The sequence below is a fragment of the Notechis scutatus genome, chromosome 3 (assembly GCF_049901735.1).
Source record: "Notechis scutatus isolate UNSWTSFEM ecotype Mainland chromosome 3, rNotScu1.2, whole genome shotgun sequence".
NCBI lineage: Eukaryota > Metazoa > Chordata > Lepidosauria > Squamata > Elapidae > Notechis > Notechis scutatus.
Genome location: NC_142011.1, coordinates 108084268 through 108101381, shown reverse-complemented (window position 1 = coordinate 108101381; position 17114 = coordinate 108084268). Strand labels below are relative to the sequence as shown.

The following is a 17114-nucleotide window of genomic DNA, read 5'->3' as shown; positions in this document are numbered from 1 at the left end:
GTTTCCCTTAGTACAGATAGTAGATACTCAAATAGAGTACTATCTCTTGGGAAATCTTCCAATATATTACTGCACTTCTGGCAATTCTCTAATCAGCTGACTGGCAAAGTACCCCCAGCACTGTACATTTGGGCAGCAATTGATTAAGCAGACTGTATGTCTCCAGGAAATAGAATCCTTCAAGAGAAGGAAAAAAAATTATGCTGGATCCAACATAAAATTGGGAAGAGATTTACACATCTTAAGATCAACACAGGGCATTCGACGGACAAGAAACTACCCTCATCATCTCCAAGGAAGGAACACTTCAATTGACCCATCTGACACTTCACATCAGAGTCCATTATTACTATAAGCACAATCATTCTCAAGGTTCTAGCTTTGTCTGCTGAATTGTACATTTTGATTTGCTGTCGAATAATCTCTACCTCCACTTCAAGCAGGTGCCCTCACAGTTCATTTACCATGGAAGAGACCAGAATTAGTACAAATATAATCGCTGGTTGGAATCATAAGAAATTATTTCTTCCTTTTAAGTCTTCAGCTGTACACTGAAAATAAGGGGGCATATTCATTGCAAAACATTTTACAATAATATTATAAATAATAGCATATATAGATAATCCTCAACTTATGACCACAATTGAGCCCAACATTTCTGTTTAAGTGACTTTTGCACTATTTTACAACATTTTTTGTTACAGTTAAGTGAATCACTGCAGTTGTGAAGTTAGTAACACAGTTGTGGATCTGGCTTCCCCATTGATTTTGTTTGTCAGAAGATCACAAGAGGAGAACATATGATCCTGGGACACTGTAACCATCTTAAATATGAGTCAGTTGCCAAGTGTCTGAATTTTTAATCACCATGGGGATGCTACAACAGTCATAAGTGAACAAAACAATCATAAGTCACTTTTTTCAGTGCCATTGTAACTTCAAACAGTCATTAAATGAATGGTTGTAAGTTGACTATCTGTATATCTGTATTGATTCAGCCCTCAGAATGGGCCTGGGAAGTCTTAAATGTGCAAGTAGTCTTGGTGTACAATCATAATTTTGTTGCTAAGCAAGGCAGGTGAGTTTTGCCCAATTTTAAGTTCTTTTTTTGCCACACTTATTAAGCAAATCACTGTAGTTGTTAAGTGAATCATGTGGTCGTTAAACAGATCTGGCTTTCCCCTTTCCTTGACTTTGCTTGTCGAAAGCTGGCTGAGAAGATTACAAATGGTAATCCGAAGACCTTGGGACAGTGCAACTGTAATGAATACACGCCAGTTGCCAATGGCCCGAATTTTGATCATGTGACCATGGGAATGCTCCAATGGTCGTGTGAAAATTGGTAACAAGTAACTTTTTAAATGCAGTTGTAACTTCAAATGGTCACCAAATGAATGGCTGTGAAGTTGAAGACTACCTGTATTAGCATCTTAACATTTCATTTAGAATGTCAATCATATATTTGTTATAATTCCATCATTTCTAATGCTACATGTTCTCCTAAATATCTACCATCTCAAATAAGAACTCTTGAGACTGTGATTTATTGAGAAAGTGCTCTGGAGTCTGTGCTTCTTGTATGTAGATACATTTCTGGACATGTATGTGTGTGTATATTGAATAATATTATAAAAGGGAAAACCATAAAGAATAGAAGCACAGATGGTGACCTTGTTTGCAAGTGAAAGCTGGATTTTGCTGAATCAACCACTTCCCAGGGTCCTCCTATTGGAGCAAGTCTGGACTGTAGGACAGGCCCATTAAAGTAAGTCACAAAACAGGGAGGCTCTCTTTGAAAGATTACTTTTATTTAGCTGCATGCACCGAGTGGTTATAATGCAACAGAAACACAGAGGTGGGTGTTAGTTTAAGAAGACAAAGAGCATCATAAATCAGAGATTTGAGGAACAGGGATCAGCCACTTTGCCCAAGAAAAGGAGGGCATTTATAGCCACTTCCCTAATGAGTACTATAAAAGGTCTGTTGGCATTGAAGACAATTTTGTTCAAAGTTAATGAGCGACCAGAAATTACAATGGTGGTGGAAGCGGCTGCTTCACTGCCTTCTTCATTTACCTGATGAAATAAAATGTACATGCTGAATTAGGAACATTCGTCAGAGACCAAACAGAAATAGTTGTGGGGATTTCCCCCCCTTTGACAATGTTTTCCCCCCCAAGGGCATTCATTAGGGTTGCACAGTTTGAATCAATGACTACAGGTATCCCCGGTTTATTGTGCCACAGACATACATACATCAAAGCTGTAGACATTTCCTTTTTACCCATAGAATAGGAAGGCTTCTTCCCTAAAATGCTACTGCAATATATGCTTGCAGGGCCTAAAAATATGTTTTTTGTTACAGAATGTATCTTTTAACCTTATGCTACTTTAAGCAAGCTTGACTGATTGAACTAATGAAATCAGTCATGCAACAAAATCATTTGATTGGTTTATATTTCATATTCAGCCATGTAGTCCTACCCCACCACTTTTGTTTGTTTGTTGTTGGAGCCATACAGTTTTGGAAAGGGAAGAGAGGGGTGAGGAATTTACTGCCAAATTAGGATAAACTAGACAAAGATGTGGAAAATGGGACAGAATATTTGTGTTTATATTGTTTTCTGATTTGTTATATGAAGCAATGCTCTTCACCTATCTTAACATAGCACTGATCTTCTCAACTGGTGTTTGAGACTATGCCTGGGATAGTTACTTCTTATCAAACGGTTCAGAGATAATAACTTTGTCACTCCATCTAATAAGGTTCTTTTGCTATCCTGTTCTAAAGCAGAAGAGCTAAATTAGGTTTGCCAAACAGCTAAGATTTTTTTAAAAATTTCTCCAGAAGAATTCATATGCAACAAGTCATTTGATCTTTTAAAAAATGTCTTCCAATTATCAGTTTAAAAGTCTCCACGACGATGTTAAAATGACAAAATATGCATCACAACATCACAACCCAAGTGGCATCCTTTTATCTTTGTGTTACAATGTCCAATGCAAATATAAAAGCAGTGGAATTGGATTGCAAGTTATAATATAGACAGTAATGCCATTTCTTCCCCTTGCTGCCCATTCCCCAAAGATGCCTCTTTTAAATCATTTAATTCACACAAGTAGACATTAATTCCATTTCAAAATGTTTCTACTAAGAAATCAGTGAGGTAGCGAGGGATCTATCTCTTCTTTCCTTTCATTCAGCAGAGCATGATATTCATCATTTTATCTTGTTCTTTTTAAGTACTGTGTGGCTTCAGAACTTTCAGTCAAACAGGAAGAATGTAGAAGAGGTCAGCCCAGTGGTTTGTGAAGCCCCCCCAGGGACCCATCCTCTCTCGCCTCATCTTTAATATTTGTATGAAGCTGCTAAATGAGGGTAGCTGATATTTTGAGGCATAATCTCAGGGTGTGGATGGAACCAAGAGGCTGAAGCTGGACACTAACAAGTTTGTCCACCAAGATTTTCCATCCATCTAAACAAGTGGCAACTGTTAGATGAGCAGGCTTTGTTTGTTTGTTTGTTTCCTGCCTTTGTTATTTTTACAAATAACTCAAGGCAGCAAACATACCCAACATACCTTCCTCTTATTTTCCCCACAAAACAACACTGTGAGTTTGGCTGAGATAGAGTGACTGGCCCAAGGACTGCCAGCTGGCTTTCATGGCTAAGGCAGGACTAGAACTCATGGTTTTCAACTATTAGCCTGGTGCCTTAACCACTAAACCAAATTGGCTCTTGGTATCCCCGAAGGAGCAGACTTGGAGATCTTTCATATGAATAAAATGATCTGGATTTAAATGCAACTCAATCATGAAACCCACCCCAAATCACTATCTCTGCCCAGCATTCCTCACAGGGTTGCATAAAGAAAAACAATGTGAACTGCTTAAAAGGATCGCATTTATAAAATAATTTCCTTTCAAATATTTTGCTTCCTTGAAATAGGTCCTGCCTGTACCAATTTCTACCATGGTGCAATGGTGATCCAGAATGATTTGCCTTTTAGGATCACTAGCAATAGATTTATTCAACAACAAGCTTAATTTTGGAAAGAGAACAAAGTAGAATGGAAACAAAGAAGACACCTGACTCACCTCAAGGAAGGCTTTGTGAAATGCTTCAGAAACATAGAGGCCTGCTTCAGGATCTTCAACTATGCCTGAAAAAAGACAATAGCATAAAGGAAAAAAAGTGAATTTTATTGTGGGAGAAACCAACAGTGATCCAGGGGTCTAAAACTGATGCTCTGCAGAAAACGGTCATCTTATTTGGAATAAAAGACTGGAAATATTTTTAGATATTCTGTCCCACCCAAGGTCAGGAGTCCAGAGTTAAACCATTCTGGGGGTGCTGCATAGCAAATTCACCTTCTCTGTGCTTGCCTCTGGTGGGAGAGAGCTCTAGGTGCTGTGAGGCTTCATGATTAAATGGTAGACATTCCTTTTTCTATATTTGCTTCAGTATTGTTTAGTTGTGAAGAATTTGTGGAAGGTAATCAGGAAAATCATTTTACAAGAGAAGAGGCTTGCAGTTCATACCACTAGTTAATAGCTAACAGCAGGAGATCTTTGGGTTTTTTTGTGTGTTTTTTTGTTTTTAGAAATTGCTGAATTACAATTCTAAACAGCATCAACCAGCTGATGTACAGTAAGGAACACTGGGAGTTATAATTCAACAATATCTGGAGATCCACATTTCTCACCTTTCATCTAAAACCAGAAAATAGGTGTATGCTAAAATAATAGTTAAAATCTGAGGGACAAATGTGTGTATGTTTGTGTGGTATTTTTAAAAATAACCATCAGTTCAGAGTTCCTTGTGTTTATGCAAGAAAAAGGAACTAAACACATTGCTAATCATGGGTCTTACTTCAACCATCCAAAACATTTTTTTTCCATCCAGAGTCTTCTTCAAGATATTAAACAAAATAGCATGAAGATTGTGAACTATCTGGAGTAATAAATTAGGAATCTAGTAGCACATTTTCCGACTAGCACATAAAAAGGCATAGAGTTTCATTCCTTAGACTTCAAGTGAGCTATAGATCATGCACATTTTCAATAAAACAGGTTAATCAGAAAACGTGTTACCAGATTCTCTGGCATGGGCTATAGTGCCATTTCAAAAAGGTTATTTGAACTAAAATGAAAACCACCTTTTTTCCACAATGCATGTGATAGTATCTTGAGGAGGGAATTCTGGTCGGTAGATGAGAGGGACTGCATTATAATTTTTGACTAAATTCATCAAAATAATGGTTGTTCCCCACTAAAGCACATCCCAACTGACCTGGCAGGCTGGCCCGTTCAGGGCTGAAAAGGTCTCTTAATCCCATCTCTTGGAGTTTCTCCTTCAGGCCGAAGCTGCTTTCTATCTTGAAACGAGGCAAATGCACCGAGAGGGAGACCTCTTTCAAGGCACGGAACCAGCTTTCCAGTTTCTCTGCGGTCAGCTGCTGCTCTACTTGGGCCAAAGGTGTGTTCAGATAAGGTAGGATAAAAACCATTGTAATATCATCCCCTTGGTAAGGAAGCTCCAACACCTGGACTTTGGCACTTGCGATGGAAGCATAACGGAATGTCATTTCCTGATACATTGTGGGCACCACGCAAGGCTCAGCAGTGGCTCTAAAAAAGGGCTCCACCCTTGTGTTTTCAAGAGGGAATTTGGATTTCCAGTGACCCTAGATCAACACAGTGACAGAAAACAGAAATTGAATGGACTAGGGCAGTATGCCAACCCGCCCCCAAACTAACCTTCAAATGTTAGTTGAACAAATATTATCTGAACAAATATTCTATACAATTGTGCATTTGTTTTCTTATAATGGATCCAGATTTCCACAAAATCAATTGAAAGTTTATAAGGAAAATCTATTCTAGCATGAGGATAGGAAAGTGGAATACACAACCCAATCCATGTTAGACACATTGAGTACACATCTTTAGAAAATGTTCACAACATAAACAAGATTTAAATACTATTAGGAATCTGTTCACCAATTAGTTGGGTTGGCAATATATAAACCAACAATGTAAGTTTGTAGCTTCAAGACAAAATCACTGTATAGATTTATACTATATTCCGATTGGTTGATTATATTGCAAATTACCATAAGAGGGAGCTAGAGATCATAGCTTGCTCTCTCTGATATTCTGTCTCTCTCTACATTCTGTTGCTATCTAAGGTTGTCTGTTGTATTTATGCTGTGCTTATATTTTGATATTTTTGTTTACTGTAAATGACAAAGGCAACCGGGAAGAAGACTTTGTAATTGGATATTCTTTGGACTGTTAAACATATATGACCTGGACCGTTTATTGGACTGTGCTATTTCTTAAAGTAAAGTTTAACTCAATTTAGTGTATCTGTGTGTGGCTGGATAATTATTCATAACTACTCTCATAAACGTTTCCATGTGCATATCCTTGTTACTCAAGGGTTATTCTGTACATATCATAACAAATACACAAATTCTTCTATAAACTTGGACACTGGAGAAGAGGAGAAGCAGAAACAGATCCACGTCCTTTCACTACCTGGAGCCAATCTCCTTTCTTGACAAACAGTAAAAGAGGGAAAGAGGAAAGCCTCAAGGAGAAGCCTAGAAGCAGGATCTAAGTAGGCACAGTTTATTGGCATCTGGGAGATAGAAGTTTAGTAGGTTGCAAATATTTTGACATGGAAAGGGGGAAAGGCTAACTTTAAATTTGAAGCTATGCTTTGAGAATACTGGTGCCAGCTTGTTTCCCTGCGCAATATAAAATCTTGCAATATTTGCTGGAACCAGAGATGGTATTCAGCCGGTTCTGACCAGTTCTGGAGAACTGATAGTGGAAATTTTGAGTAGTTCGGAGAACCGGCAAATACCACCCCTGACTGGCCCCACCCCCATCTATTTTCTGCCTCCCAAGCTGATCGACTGGGTCTTCTTTTGTTGCCCTGCACAGGAGAACAGAGCTGGAAAGCAGGTTAGTGGATTGGGGATGGAATGGGGATTTTGCAGTAACCTTCCCTTGGAGTGGGGTGGGAACGGAAATTTTACAGTATTTTTCCCCTGCCATGCTCACCAAGCCATGCTCACAGAACCAGTAGTAACAAAATTTGATTCCCACCACTGGCTGGAACCAATAGGAAATTCTATTAATATGTTCTGATATTCTATCATCAGCTGTTGGCCAGGCACCCCTGAAAAACTGAAAGCGTTTGAGGATGTTCTAAAACCTGTAGACTGAGAAGCAGACATGATTGTGCTTCCTTCACTAACATGCTGCCTTAAGACTGAGTTTTCTTAAATTCCTCCAGATTCAGAAAAAGCCCTATATAAGAAGCAAAATACTGTAATTGCACAGGTGTTAGGCTTGTGGTCATCAGAGGTCCTTGACCTGATGATGGTTATAACAGGATTTTAGAGAGGAGGTTTTTGGCAGCCTGACCTGGAACACTTCCATCTTATCACACTCTGAAGAGAGGATAATAAAAGAAGAATCTGATGTAAAATGTAATTGTGATAAATTTAGAATTTAAAATTAAGCAATGGAAGAATTTACTACATTCTATAAAAAATATTGCGCCAAAAGGCATTCAGTCATCTGTACATAGTCATTATAAATATGTGTCAACTCCTGCAAGATTTGGTTAAAAATACAACTCAGGAATAAGGAATTTAAACAAAGGCATTTAAATAAATCGAAGGCCTCAGTCAAGCTTCCTCCTTTTTTTCATTAACAGCAAGGCCTATTGTTGAAGGAGGAACGCCTGTCAGAAATTTGTAAAATGGTTTGAAGATTGTGCTTATCAAATTAGGTAATCTTCATTCTTCTTGCCTGTCTTAACTTGAAAAAATGCAGGTTGCATTGAAGTCTTAGTTAGCCAAATTACTTTAAGTGCAAGTTTCAGTTTTAAGGTTTATTTTCCATACCTTGAAGTAAATTGTGTTGATTAATATCATAACAGTGAATTCATCAATGACTCCTTCTGGGATCACGTTTGTTATACGTTTCTCAGTTTTATTTGCCACCCAATCATTGATGATTGCTCTAGATAATTCTGGCTTCTCCTGAAAGGGATAACAGGGAAAAAGGTAATTTTTTTGTTTTATATATTGTATATCCTTTTGGATACACCCTATTCCAGTGATTCTAGGCAAATTACAGCATATAAAACTAAAATGTAAATGAAATATTTATAAAAATAAGAACAGAATAGAACAAAACAGAATAGAACAGAATATAATTCTTTATTGGCCAAGTATGACTGGACACACAAGAAATACAATGTATACAAGATACAATGAAAGTCATTAAATGTTATTAATATAAAATATTGTGACCATTTGGAGAATCTCCCCTCTCAAATGACTTCCCCGTGTTATTATTAGCTCATTCCTTACAACACAAGGTTCCTCAACCTGGGGTTTTGGAAACTATAGGATACATGGTAAACCCCACTGGGAAAATTGGGGGGGGGGGGGGGGGGGGGGGGGGGGGTAGGGAGGGGGGGGGGGGGGGGAAAGGGGGGGGGGTGGGGGGGGGGGGGGGGGGGGGGGGGGGGGGGGAAGGGGGGGGACCAGATCCCTGAATTCCCTCGCGAGAATGACAGCTGGGGAATCCTTGTGTGTATGTGTGTGGATGTTTTATATATATATATATATATATATATATATATATATATATATATATATATATATATATATATATATATATATATATATATATATATTATTATATATTATATATTATATATTATATATTTATTATATATATTATATATTTATTATATATATTATATATTATATATTATATTTTATTTTTCTTAATATGCATAAAAACTATATATCTCTGAGCAATGTATTGTTTGGGTGTAATTTATTTTGAGTAAGAATACAACAATAATTATAACGGTATTTATGTACATAGAATTAATAATCACATAATCACATAGCAGTAATACAATTAGCTCATCCAAATTTAAAAAAATTCTCTGTATAATTAATTATCTTTTTAATTTTTTTAGTTTCTAACCTCTGTTTCTATTAACCATTGGTAGTCTAACAAGTCCCATGTTAGGAAGTATTGTTTCTTCCTTTTCTTTTTCTTTTAAGTGTTAGTCTATCCATCTCTGCACATTCTAATATTTTTTTTCACAACACTTTCATATGCAGGGATCTCTTCATTTTTCCATTGCTGTGCAAACACAGTTCTTGCTGTGTCAGCACATGTAAAATTAGATATGTATTTCCTTTATTATACGGTTCTGGTAAGATACCCAACAAGAATATTTCTGGTTTAAAATCTATATGTTGCTTTATCATTTTTTCTCACCATGTATGTTAGAACAGTATTTTAGACCAGTATTTATTTGCCTTTGAACATGTCCACCACATATGATAATACAAACCTGGTATCTGATTACATTTCCAACATTTAGTTGACAAATTTTCAAACATCTTTGCTAGTCTCACTGGTGGTAAGTGCCATCAGCTGGGGAATTTTAGGAGTTGAGATTCACACATCCTAAAGATTCCAAGGATGGGAAATGCTGCCTTATATGATAATAAAGATTGAATTAAACTATTTTAAACTTGTAGATAATTCAGATCAAAGCTACCTCAACTTTAATTCCACCTCATGACTGACCTTGCAAATTAAAAAGCAGAAGTTCATAGTGCAGTAAACTAAGCGACAAAACTATACTTGGATGCCAGGATCAGTGGGATTACAGCAAGAACAACTGCCCCATTGAATGGAGTAGGACAGTGTCAAAACTGGTTGAACTAGCTCTTTTATTTTCTTTCTTACTTTTTTTCTCAAATAGTCCAGGAATTGCAACAATTAATTCCCCTGGCAACCTGGAACAGATTTGTCCCACTCCAAATTCTGTTCTCCTCTTAAAGCAAATAAACTCAGAATTAGAAAAGATTATTGGAGTGCCAGTCCACCTGTAAGACAGGATGGTGTAGCATTTACGTTGTTGGATCATCACTGGAGAAATCTCAAATATTACTGGATGATTTTTGGCAAGTCAAGGGGTTCTTCTTGTGAAAAACTGGAGGAAGTAATGTCATACATGCCACACTGGTTATAACTTTAATATATTTATTAGTGTTAACATTTGAAGAAATGTGTATTCAAGAAGCATACAATATGTGGATTCAGTGGTGGTATTCAGCCGGTTCGCACCAGATCAAGCGAACCAGTAGCAAGAATTTGGCGTGGGTCGCCGAACCGGTAGTAAGTTCTGGCTGGCCACGCCCCCCACCCGGTCGCCCTCCTGCCCGATGCTCGCTCACCCCACCTGCCTGCCTGACATTCGCCTAAGGTATTTCTTTCTTTTTTTCCCCCTCCCGACGATCAGCTGTAGATAAGATCAGCTGTTCCGGGATTCCCCTTGCTGAGGCCCAGGAAGGCAAAAAATGGAGGGAGGAACTCAGGCTTCCCCCTCCATTTTTTGCCTTCCAGAGCCCCAGAGGAACAAAAACTCCCCCCCCACCCCGAAGGCTCTTTTGAGGCTAGGAAGCTCCCAAAACGGAGCTTGGAGGGGTGCTGCACGCCCCTCCCATGCTCAGTTCCTTTTCTTCCAGAGCCCCAGAGGAGCCTTAGGGGAGCAAAAATGCCCCCACCCAGAGGCTCCTCTGTGGGTAAGAAGTTCCCAAAAACATGTGGGGGCTGCAAAAAAGCCACGCCCACCCAGTCACATGGCCACACCCACCAAGCCACGCCCACAGAACCGGTAGTAAAAGTTTTTGAATCCCACCACTGTATGGATTGGGGGAAAGGTGATAAAATTAGCCATGCTGACTATACAAAAATTTGCACACACAAAGGCAATATCTTTGTTGGAACAACAAAAATATCACAACGATGTGTATAAAGGTTTGAATTCTTTGGAACCTTTTTTTCTGGCTGGGTGATAAACTAAGGAGAACCCAAGTAGAGTGTGGGGTAACATAAAGGCAGGGAAATCAACAGTATTCAAAGGCTGAGGCCTTACCAGGCCAAAAGCCAAAGTACAACAGAAATGGTAACTTTGCATTCACCCACAGCAGCACTGAGTCAGCAATCAAGGGTGCTTTGGATAGGAATGTCCAACTTTCAAAAAGTCACAGAGCCACAGCAAGGTTTTCAGAGGCATACAGGATCCTAAGATTTGCAGATGATATTCAACTACTTGCAAATAGAGCAACATTACCCCATTATACTGTATGCATAGCTCACCTTGAAGTTCAAAGGCCAAAGTTTAGCTCCGTAAACCACCTCGCTAATGTTCTGGTAGGTTTCATTGAATTTGAGAGATTTTTCCCCAAAAAGGCGATTGGCTGATACCAACTCAGAGGATTTGTTGACTTTCTTGTACAGTCGACAGTTCAGTTTGGCAAAGAAGAAGTGGATTTGATCAGATGTTTTTTCTGAAATGGTATCAAACTGAAAAACCTTTAAAAAGAGACCAAGGAGAAAGGAATTGGAAAACAGTTAAAGCTAGTGGAAGAAGTGGCCCTGCCTAGAAATGCCACTTGGTGGGTGGCCTGTCCAATTTCAGTTGGGATAATGGAATTGCAAAGACTGTGATGCCAGATTACCATGGCACACTTGAGGCATATTTGAAGGACAGAGAAAACTTAACATTGTAATGATTTCAGGTATATAGGAAAATTTACTAAGCCTCAGAAGTCATTGACACGTTATTTTAGAAGCCTAGAAAATTGTGCAAAGAATGATCACATTTATGCTAAATAACCATTTTTCATTTGACCTTGAAATCTCAGTCCCTCAAAATATTTGAATGTATGGAGGGCACCCTCGTTCACAGACGTTTTCAGTGCAAAGTACGTAGAAAACATGGCTTTTTCAGACTTCAAAATTTAGTATGCCAGGCTGATCCACAGCAATGAAGGAAGAAGCTGCCTTCATTTTGAACAATTAAAGGTTTTTAATTCAGATTTTTAGAATCTGAGTGTGTACATGCATGTATACCATTTAGTGCATAACAATTTTAACATCCATGGATTTTAAGATGATAGATTGCAAGAAAGTCTCTTATATACACTGCTCTGTAATATGCTTCCCTGATAATGACATCTATTTTTCTTTTAAAAAATGTTAAGGCTGTGCATATAAAATGAGAGAAGAATGATCTTTGCTAATATGGTAGCAAGAGTAGCTAAATCCAACCTAATCACCAAGGAACCTGATGATGGTTCCTGACATTTACCGTCATTAGCTGCTGAAGAGTTCTGCCACAAGCACCCAACTTGGTCATGGCAAAGGCGGTGGAAATACTGATTGGTGACATAAAGAAGTTTTCATTTTCATCCCTGGCATTGGTTAAATTCTTGTATAAGAGAACAGCAAAACGGGAATTAGCCTTGGACAACTCCCAGACACGAGGGTTGGTAGAAGTTGGGGTTTTCTCATGATCCGCCTCCTCTTGCAACTTTTTCTCAGGGTTACGATAAATACAGACTGGATTTACTGGGATATCCTTTGGCTTGGCTGTACATATATCTTGTACTGAGTGGGCCTTTGTGGTGCCAGTAGACCACAAACAGAAGAAACACAGTATCAGGAACTGCATCTTCCTGTAATCAAGAGAAAGGGACTGTGTGTTACAACACTTTTCTTTTTCAAATCAAGGCCATTTTACATCCCAGTGTGGTGTGAACCATTTGGAGGAGTGGTTTGAATGGTTGACACAAAGCTAACGCCACTCTTCATTGAAGCACCCCAAAGTCAAGAGACATATGCATATATTCCTGAGTGGCATTTGATTTTCCTAGGGATTGCTTTGAGAAATAGGATGGGTAGCTTTCTAAGTGCAGTTACTATAGATACACAGACATTTCTTTTTTACTTTGAGTTGGGTAAGTGGAGTCACAGCCCACAGTCTTGACCAAGTACGTCAATCTCTTCATATAAATGGACTTTTGCTTGTCTACTTTGAAATAGAAAAAGAAAACACAAAAAAACCTCGGCGAGCAGATCCAAAAGGAAAATAATAAATTCACATCAATTAGCTTATATCCCATACATGATTTTAACCTGCAATTTAAGAATGGAATTTTCACATAAAATGGGAAATTCGCTTTTTATAGGATGTTCAAGAGAATATTTTGGGGTGAGATGCATTTATTAGATATTTGGTTAGCTATATAACAAGCAACCAAAAACAGTAGCCATCTTCTGCCATTGTTTCTTCAGCAACTTGTAGTCTATATTGTTGTGACTATCAAGGATTAAGAGCCTAATTTCCATATATTTATCTAATCCTCCTTGAAAAACCATTCAAGTTGTTGCCTATGAAGAAAGACATTGATTTGACTATCTTGTTATTTACCGTATCAAATTCCATTAAACTGCCTTGAGTTCTAGAACTAAGAAAATCTTAAATTTACCCCTTTTTTACCCTGCCTCTATTAATTTAAGTAACTCAGTAAATTAATTTGAATTAAGTAATGAACATACTTAATACTCCTTCCTCCTCCTATTTTCCTGCAACAACCACCATGTGAGCTGGGTTGAGATGAGAGAGGGGGACTTTCATGCCTAAGGTGGCACTAGAACTCACCACCTCTTGGATTCTAGGCTAGCACCTTTACCTCCCAATATCAATCTTGCTGTATCTTACATAAATTTTAATGATTATGTGTAGTTTTTATTTTAGCCACTCTACTTCATCCCTTCTTTTTAAAAATGGCCCTAAAGGCTGAGCATTTCAATGAAATATGTAATACTAAGCTAGATAATTGACCGCTCATAGCCATTTAAACTTTCCCTAAAACCTGTTACCCAAGAAGGTTACTACCTCACTCAGGATTGGTTCCACATAGGATACTGAGATTCTAATTGAAAACCTTTAATGCTGGATGAAACACAATAAACTTTGTAAAAGAATATGGAAAATTATATTCTTTCCCCCCATTCTGTTTACCACATCCCTATTTTTCCAGTGAAAGTAATCACATACTTCTACCATTGTTTTTTATGTTTTCTTTGCGTAATAAATATCTGAAATTTCTTACCTCTTTCTTGCGTTATTCTCTCCAGTAGTGTAGGATGTTCAAAGAGTTAATTTGTTAATTTAGGCAAAAAACCACTCCAATCTGTAAGAATATTCCTGATGGAGCTTATTGCCCAGTTGTACTCACCTCAACCAGCTCCAAAACAAGAGAAGGAGAGAAGAAGAAAGGGAGTGGGAAGGTCAAAGGCCAGTGATCTCAAAAAGCAAGTTAAACAAATAATGGAGCAAAGCAATGTTTATTCTGAGAGCAGCTTTAATGTTCAACCCGAGGACACATGCCTCACATACGGCAGAGACCCAACCCAGTGAGAAAACAGTCATTGAAAGTTACCTTCGTTGCTGCACGCAATCTTCATTTGGCAAATGAGAGAGATTTTAAGACTTGTTGCTGTGTGATCAGAGAGAATTCTTTGGGGAGAAAGCAAACAATGGAGCTTTCCAAAGGCTTCCTTTTGAAGAGTGCTGGAGTTAGAATTCCAGCCCTTTGCCAGAAGCAGTGATTAAAGTACACCTTGGTGAGGTCAGAGCCTACAAATAACAAATAGTGGAGAGAACAGTGGGGAAGTGTGAGTGGGTTAGGAGCAGAAGGTATACTTCAGTACAGGGTTCCATTGCATCTTTCAAGGATTTTAACAATGGTAGTTCCACAAAAGGATAATGTACTAGGTTGACAGAAATTCTGAATGCCCCCCCCCCCCATTTTCTCTCTGCAGTGTACTGAAACCTCCAAGATGCTTATTGCTACTAGAAATCTAACATATTGCTACCATCTATTGGTTGTCAGGATTGTTGCAGCTCAGATCTGGTACTCCAAGCACAGCTAAATCTTCCTTTTACAAAATACTGAGCTTCTGAGCCGTTTCCCACCAGCTTTCCACTGTCTCATGAAGAACAGCAGCCATGACTATTTCTTCATACCCGCTACAGTTTGGAATGCATCTTTGGGGAACTTCCCTCTTAAGGTTCTTCAGCAAGAAAAACCAACCCATACCTACACCAAGTAGCTTTCTGGCTCTTCTATTTGACTCTTGAGGAAAAGAAAAAGGTCCCCAGCCAGACCTCTGGTCAATTTCACCCTACTCTGCTTGGTGGCTGTATCCAGAAGAGTTGCCAGAATCTGCAAGCCAAGAAAAGCCTCTGGCTGCCTCTCCCACTCTGCCTTTCCAGCCACAAACAGCTGTGGTTACAGATGAACATAAACAAAACACCTGGTAGGTAAAGGTTTCACAGCTGAGCAGAAAATACAGTCCCTTGAGTGTCTTTGTTTTCTATGTATAGCTAGATATTATTCTTGTCCCTAAAGTAAGCAGGCTAAAACTCAAAACTGTTAAATTGAAATCCAGTGGGGGTTTTTCCTGTTTTTTGGGGTGGGGGGTGGGGGGGATACTTGTCCCACAGAAATTATTAAATATCCATGAAATGGGGGCTTGTCGGTGAGAGGCATTTATTAGGGACTTATCTACAATTTGCTGATTTTAATGACCACTTAAGGACCTTGCTTCAAGTTCTTTGGTGGAATAGAGCAACAGTGAAAACATGGTAGAAGAAAAAGAGGAAAGGTAGTTTTACTGAAGACCTATTTGTGATTTTTATTATCAGGTATTTCCCCTCAAAGGGGGCCTTTACAACAGCCTGAGTACCACCAGCTGCCACCAGCTGTGTATTCTGTCAAGTGCATCTTTCCTTGTATGACTACAAACCAACATAATTTTTGTATATGCTGCATCAAATACAAGAGTGCATCTTTGTAGAATAGTGGTTGTCAACCTTCCTAACGGCACAACCCTTTAATACAGTTCATGTTGTGGTGACCCCCACCCATAAAATTATGGCTCTGTTCCTAAGACCATCAAAATATGTGTTTTCCGATGGTCTTAGGCGACCCCTGTGAAAGGGTCATTCGACCCCCAAAGGGGTCGTGACCCACAGGTTGAGAACCACTGCTGTAGAATGTTTGAATTAGATAGTAGTTAAGACCCTCAAGAAAGGCTCATGTATGCAATTTCCCTTGCTTAAAGTCCACTACATTACTGGCAGATCCTGATTTCTAGCTCCCAGAATAACACTGCTTTGCACAAAACACATGACATCTCAGGACATTCTCCCTGTTATGTCTTTGGAATTGCCAGAGCTCTTGGCCAACTTAAAGTGTCCCTCTTGCAACCATCTTTGATGTTTTCTACATCCTTCTATCTCTTGGCATAACTATCACATAATGCTGCTCAGTGAAGGATACACTACATTCCTGGGAAGCTTCAGGATGATACAGGTAACTATTAAAAGGAGAGAGACATACAGGAGAACCCCAATCACTGCATATCCTCCCCTCCTCTTTCTCATAGTTACCTTACCAATTACCGGAAAATGGGAAGAGGAACATCTGAAATTGGTTTTCACAAACTTTTGCATTGGAAAGAACTGCATGAGGAAAGCAACTATGATGATGCTTCAAACCATAGTCAAGGTTAAGGGATATTTCAGGAAACGGTATAGAAGCCCTTCCATGACATTTTGGAATGTTGCTCTCCTACTGTTGGACTGTTCACAAGCTCTTGGGATATCATCACAGGGCCAATGCTGAGGAGTTCCCAAGGCTTCTGCTTTTAGATTATGTAATCTCCATGTCATGTGAGAAGGTAAACATGGGCAATGTTGGTCACAACACACAGGTGGACATATGTTGAATCTGTGCTTATAATGAGAGAGGATGTGGATTTATTTAGCCTACAAAAGTAGTAATAGGAAATAGAAAAGCAATTTTACAATATGTGAAGGGTTGTCACACCAAAAAGGGAGTGGATTTTTATTTAAGGTTCAAGAGTGTTTTAACAGGTACAGGATCAGTTGGTTAAAACTCCAAGGAAATGGGTTTAGGTTTGACTTGTACCAATTGTAGGCCAGCTATCACACCATGTGTTGTTAGACTCTTCAAAAGCTGCATGGTAGTTTCTCAAAGATGCTGTGGATCCTGCACTAAATAGAGGGTTGAACAAGATGGCCTCTAAGGTCCATTCCAATGCAATGATTCTATGTAGTTCCACTTCAACCCAGTAAGCAGTTTTGATTAGTACTCATAGGAAAATGTTCCCAACATG

The 17114-nt window shown here is 38.8% G+C and overlaps 1 protein-coding gene across 2 annotated transcripts; it reads right to left on the bottom strand.

Moving 5' to 3' along the window:
- Nucleotides 1-1787: 1787 nt before the first annotated feature.
- Nucleotides 1788-14189, bottom strand: SERPINC1 (serpin family C member 1). 2 transcript variants are annotated; one of them, XM_026669177.2, is made up of 7 exons: nucleotides 14147-14189; nucleotides 12214-12580; nucleotides 11220-11435; nucleotides 7925-8062; nucleotides 5293-5686; nucleotides 4098-4162; nucleotides 1788-2075 (listed from the first exon to the last, which is right to left on the bottom strand). In XM_026669177.2, exons 2-7 carry the CDS (start codon nucleotides 12574-12576, stop codon nucleotides 1893-1895), a joined length of 1359 nt encoding a protein of 452 aa, XP_026524962.1. In that variant the 5' UTR covers nucleotides 12577-12580; nucleotides 14147-14189; the 3' UTR covers nucleotides 1788-1892. The 2 variants fall into 2 exon arrangements, with proteins under 2 accessions (XP_026524962.1, XP_026524961.1); XM_026669176.2 differs by having other exon boundaries at nucleotides 14021-14169.
- Nucleotides 14190-17114: the final 2925 nt, after the last annotated feature.

Excerpts from the sequence above, each read along its gene's own strand:
- SERPINC1 (XM_026669177.2), bottom strand. The coding sequence starts at position 12,576 with ATGCAGTTCCTGATACTGTGTTTCTTCTGTTTGTGGTCTACTGGCACC. Across the intron at positions 4,163-5,292 it reads TGAACGGGCCAGCCTGCCAG|GCATAGTTGAAGATCCTGAA; the intron begins GTCAGTTGGGAT and ends GTCTTTTTTCAG. Across the intron at positions 2,076-4,097 it reads TTCACAAAGCCTTCCTTGAG|GTAAATGAAGAAGGCAGTGA; the intron begins GTGAGTCAGGTG and ends TTATTTCATCAG.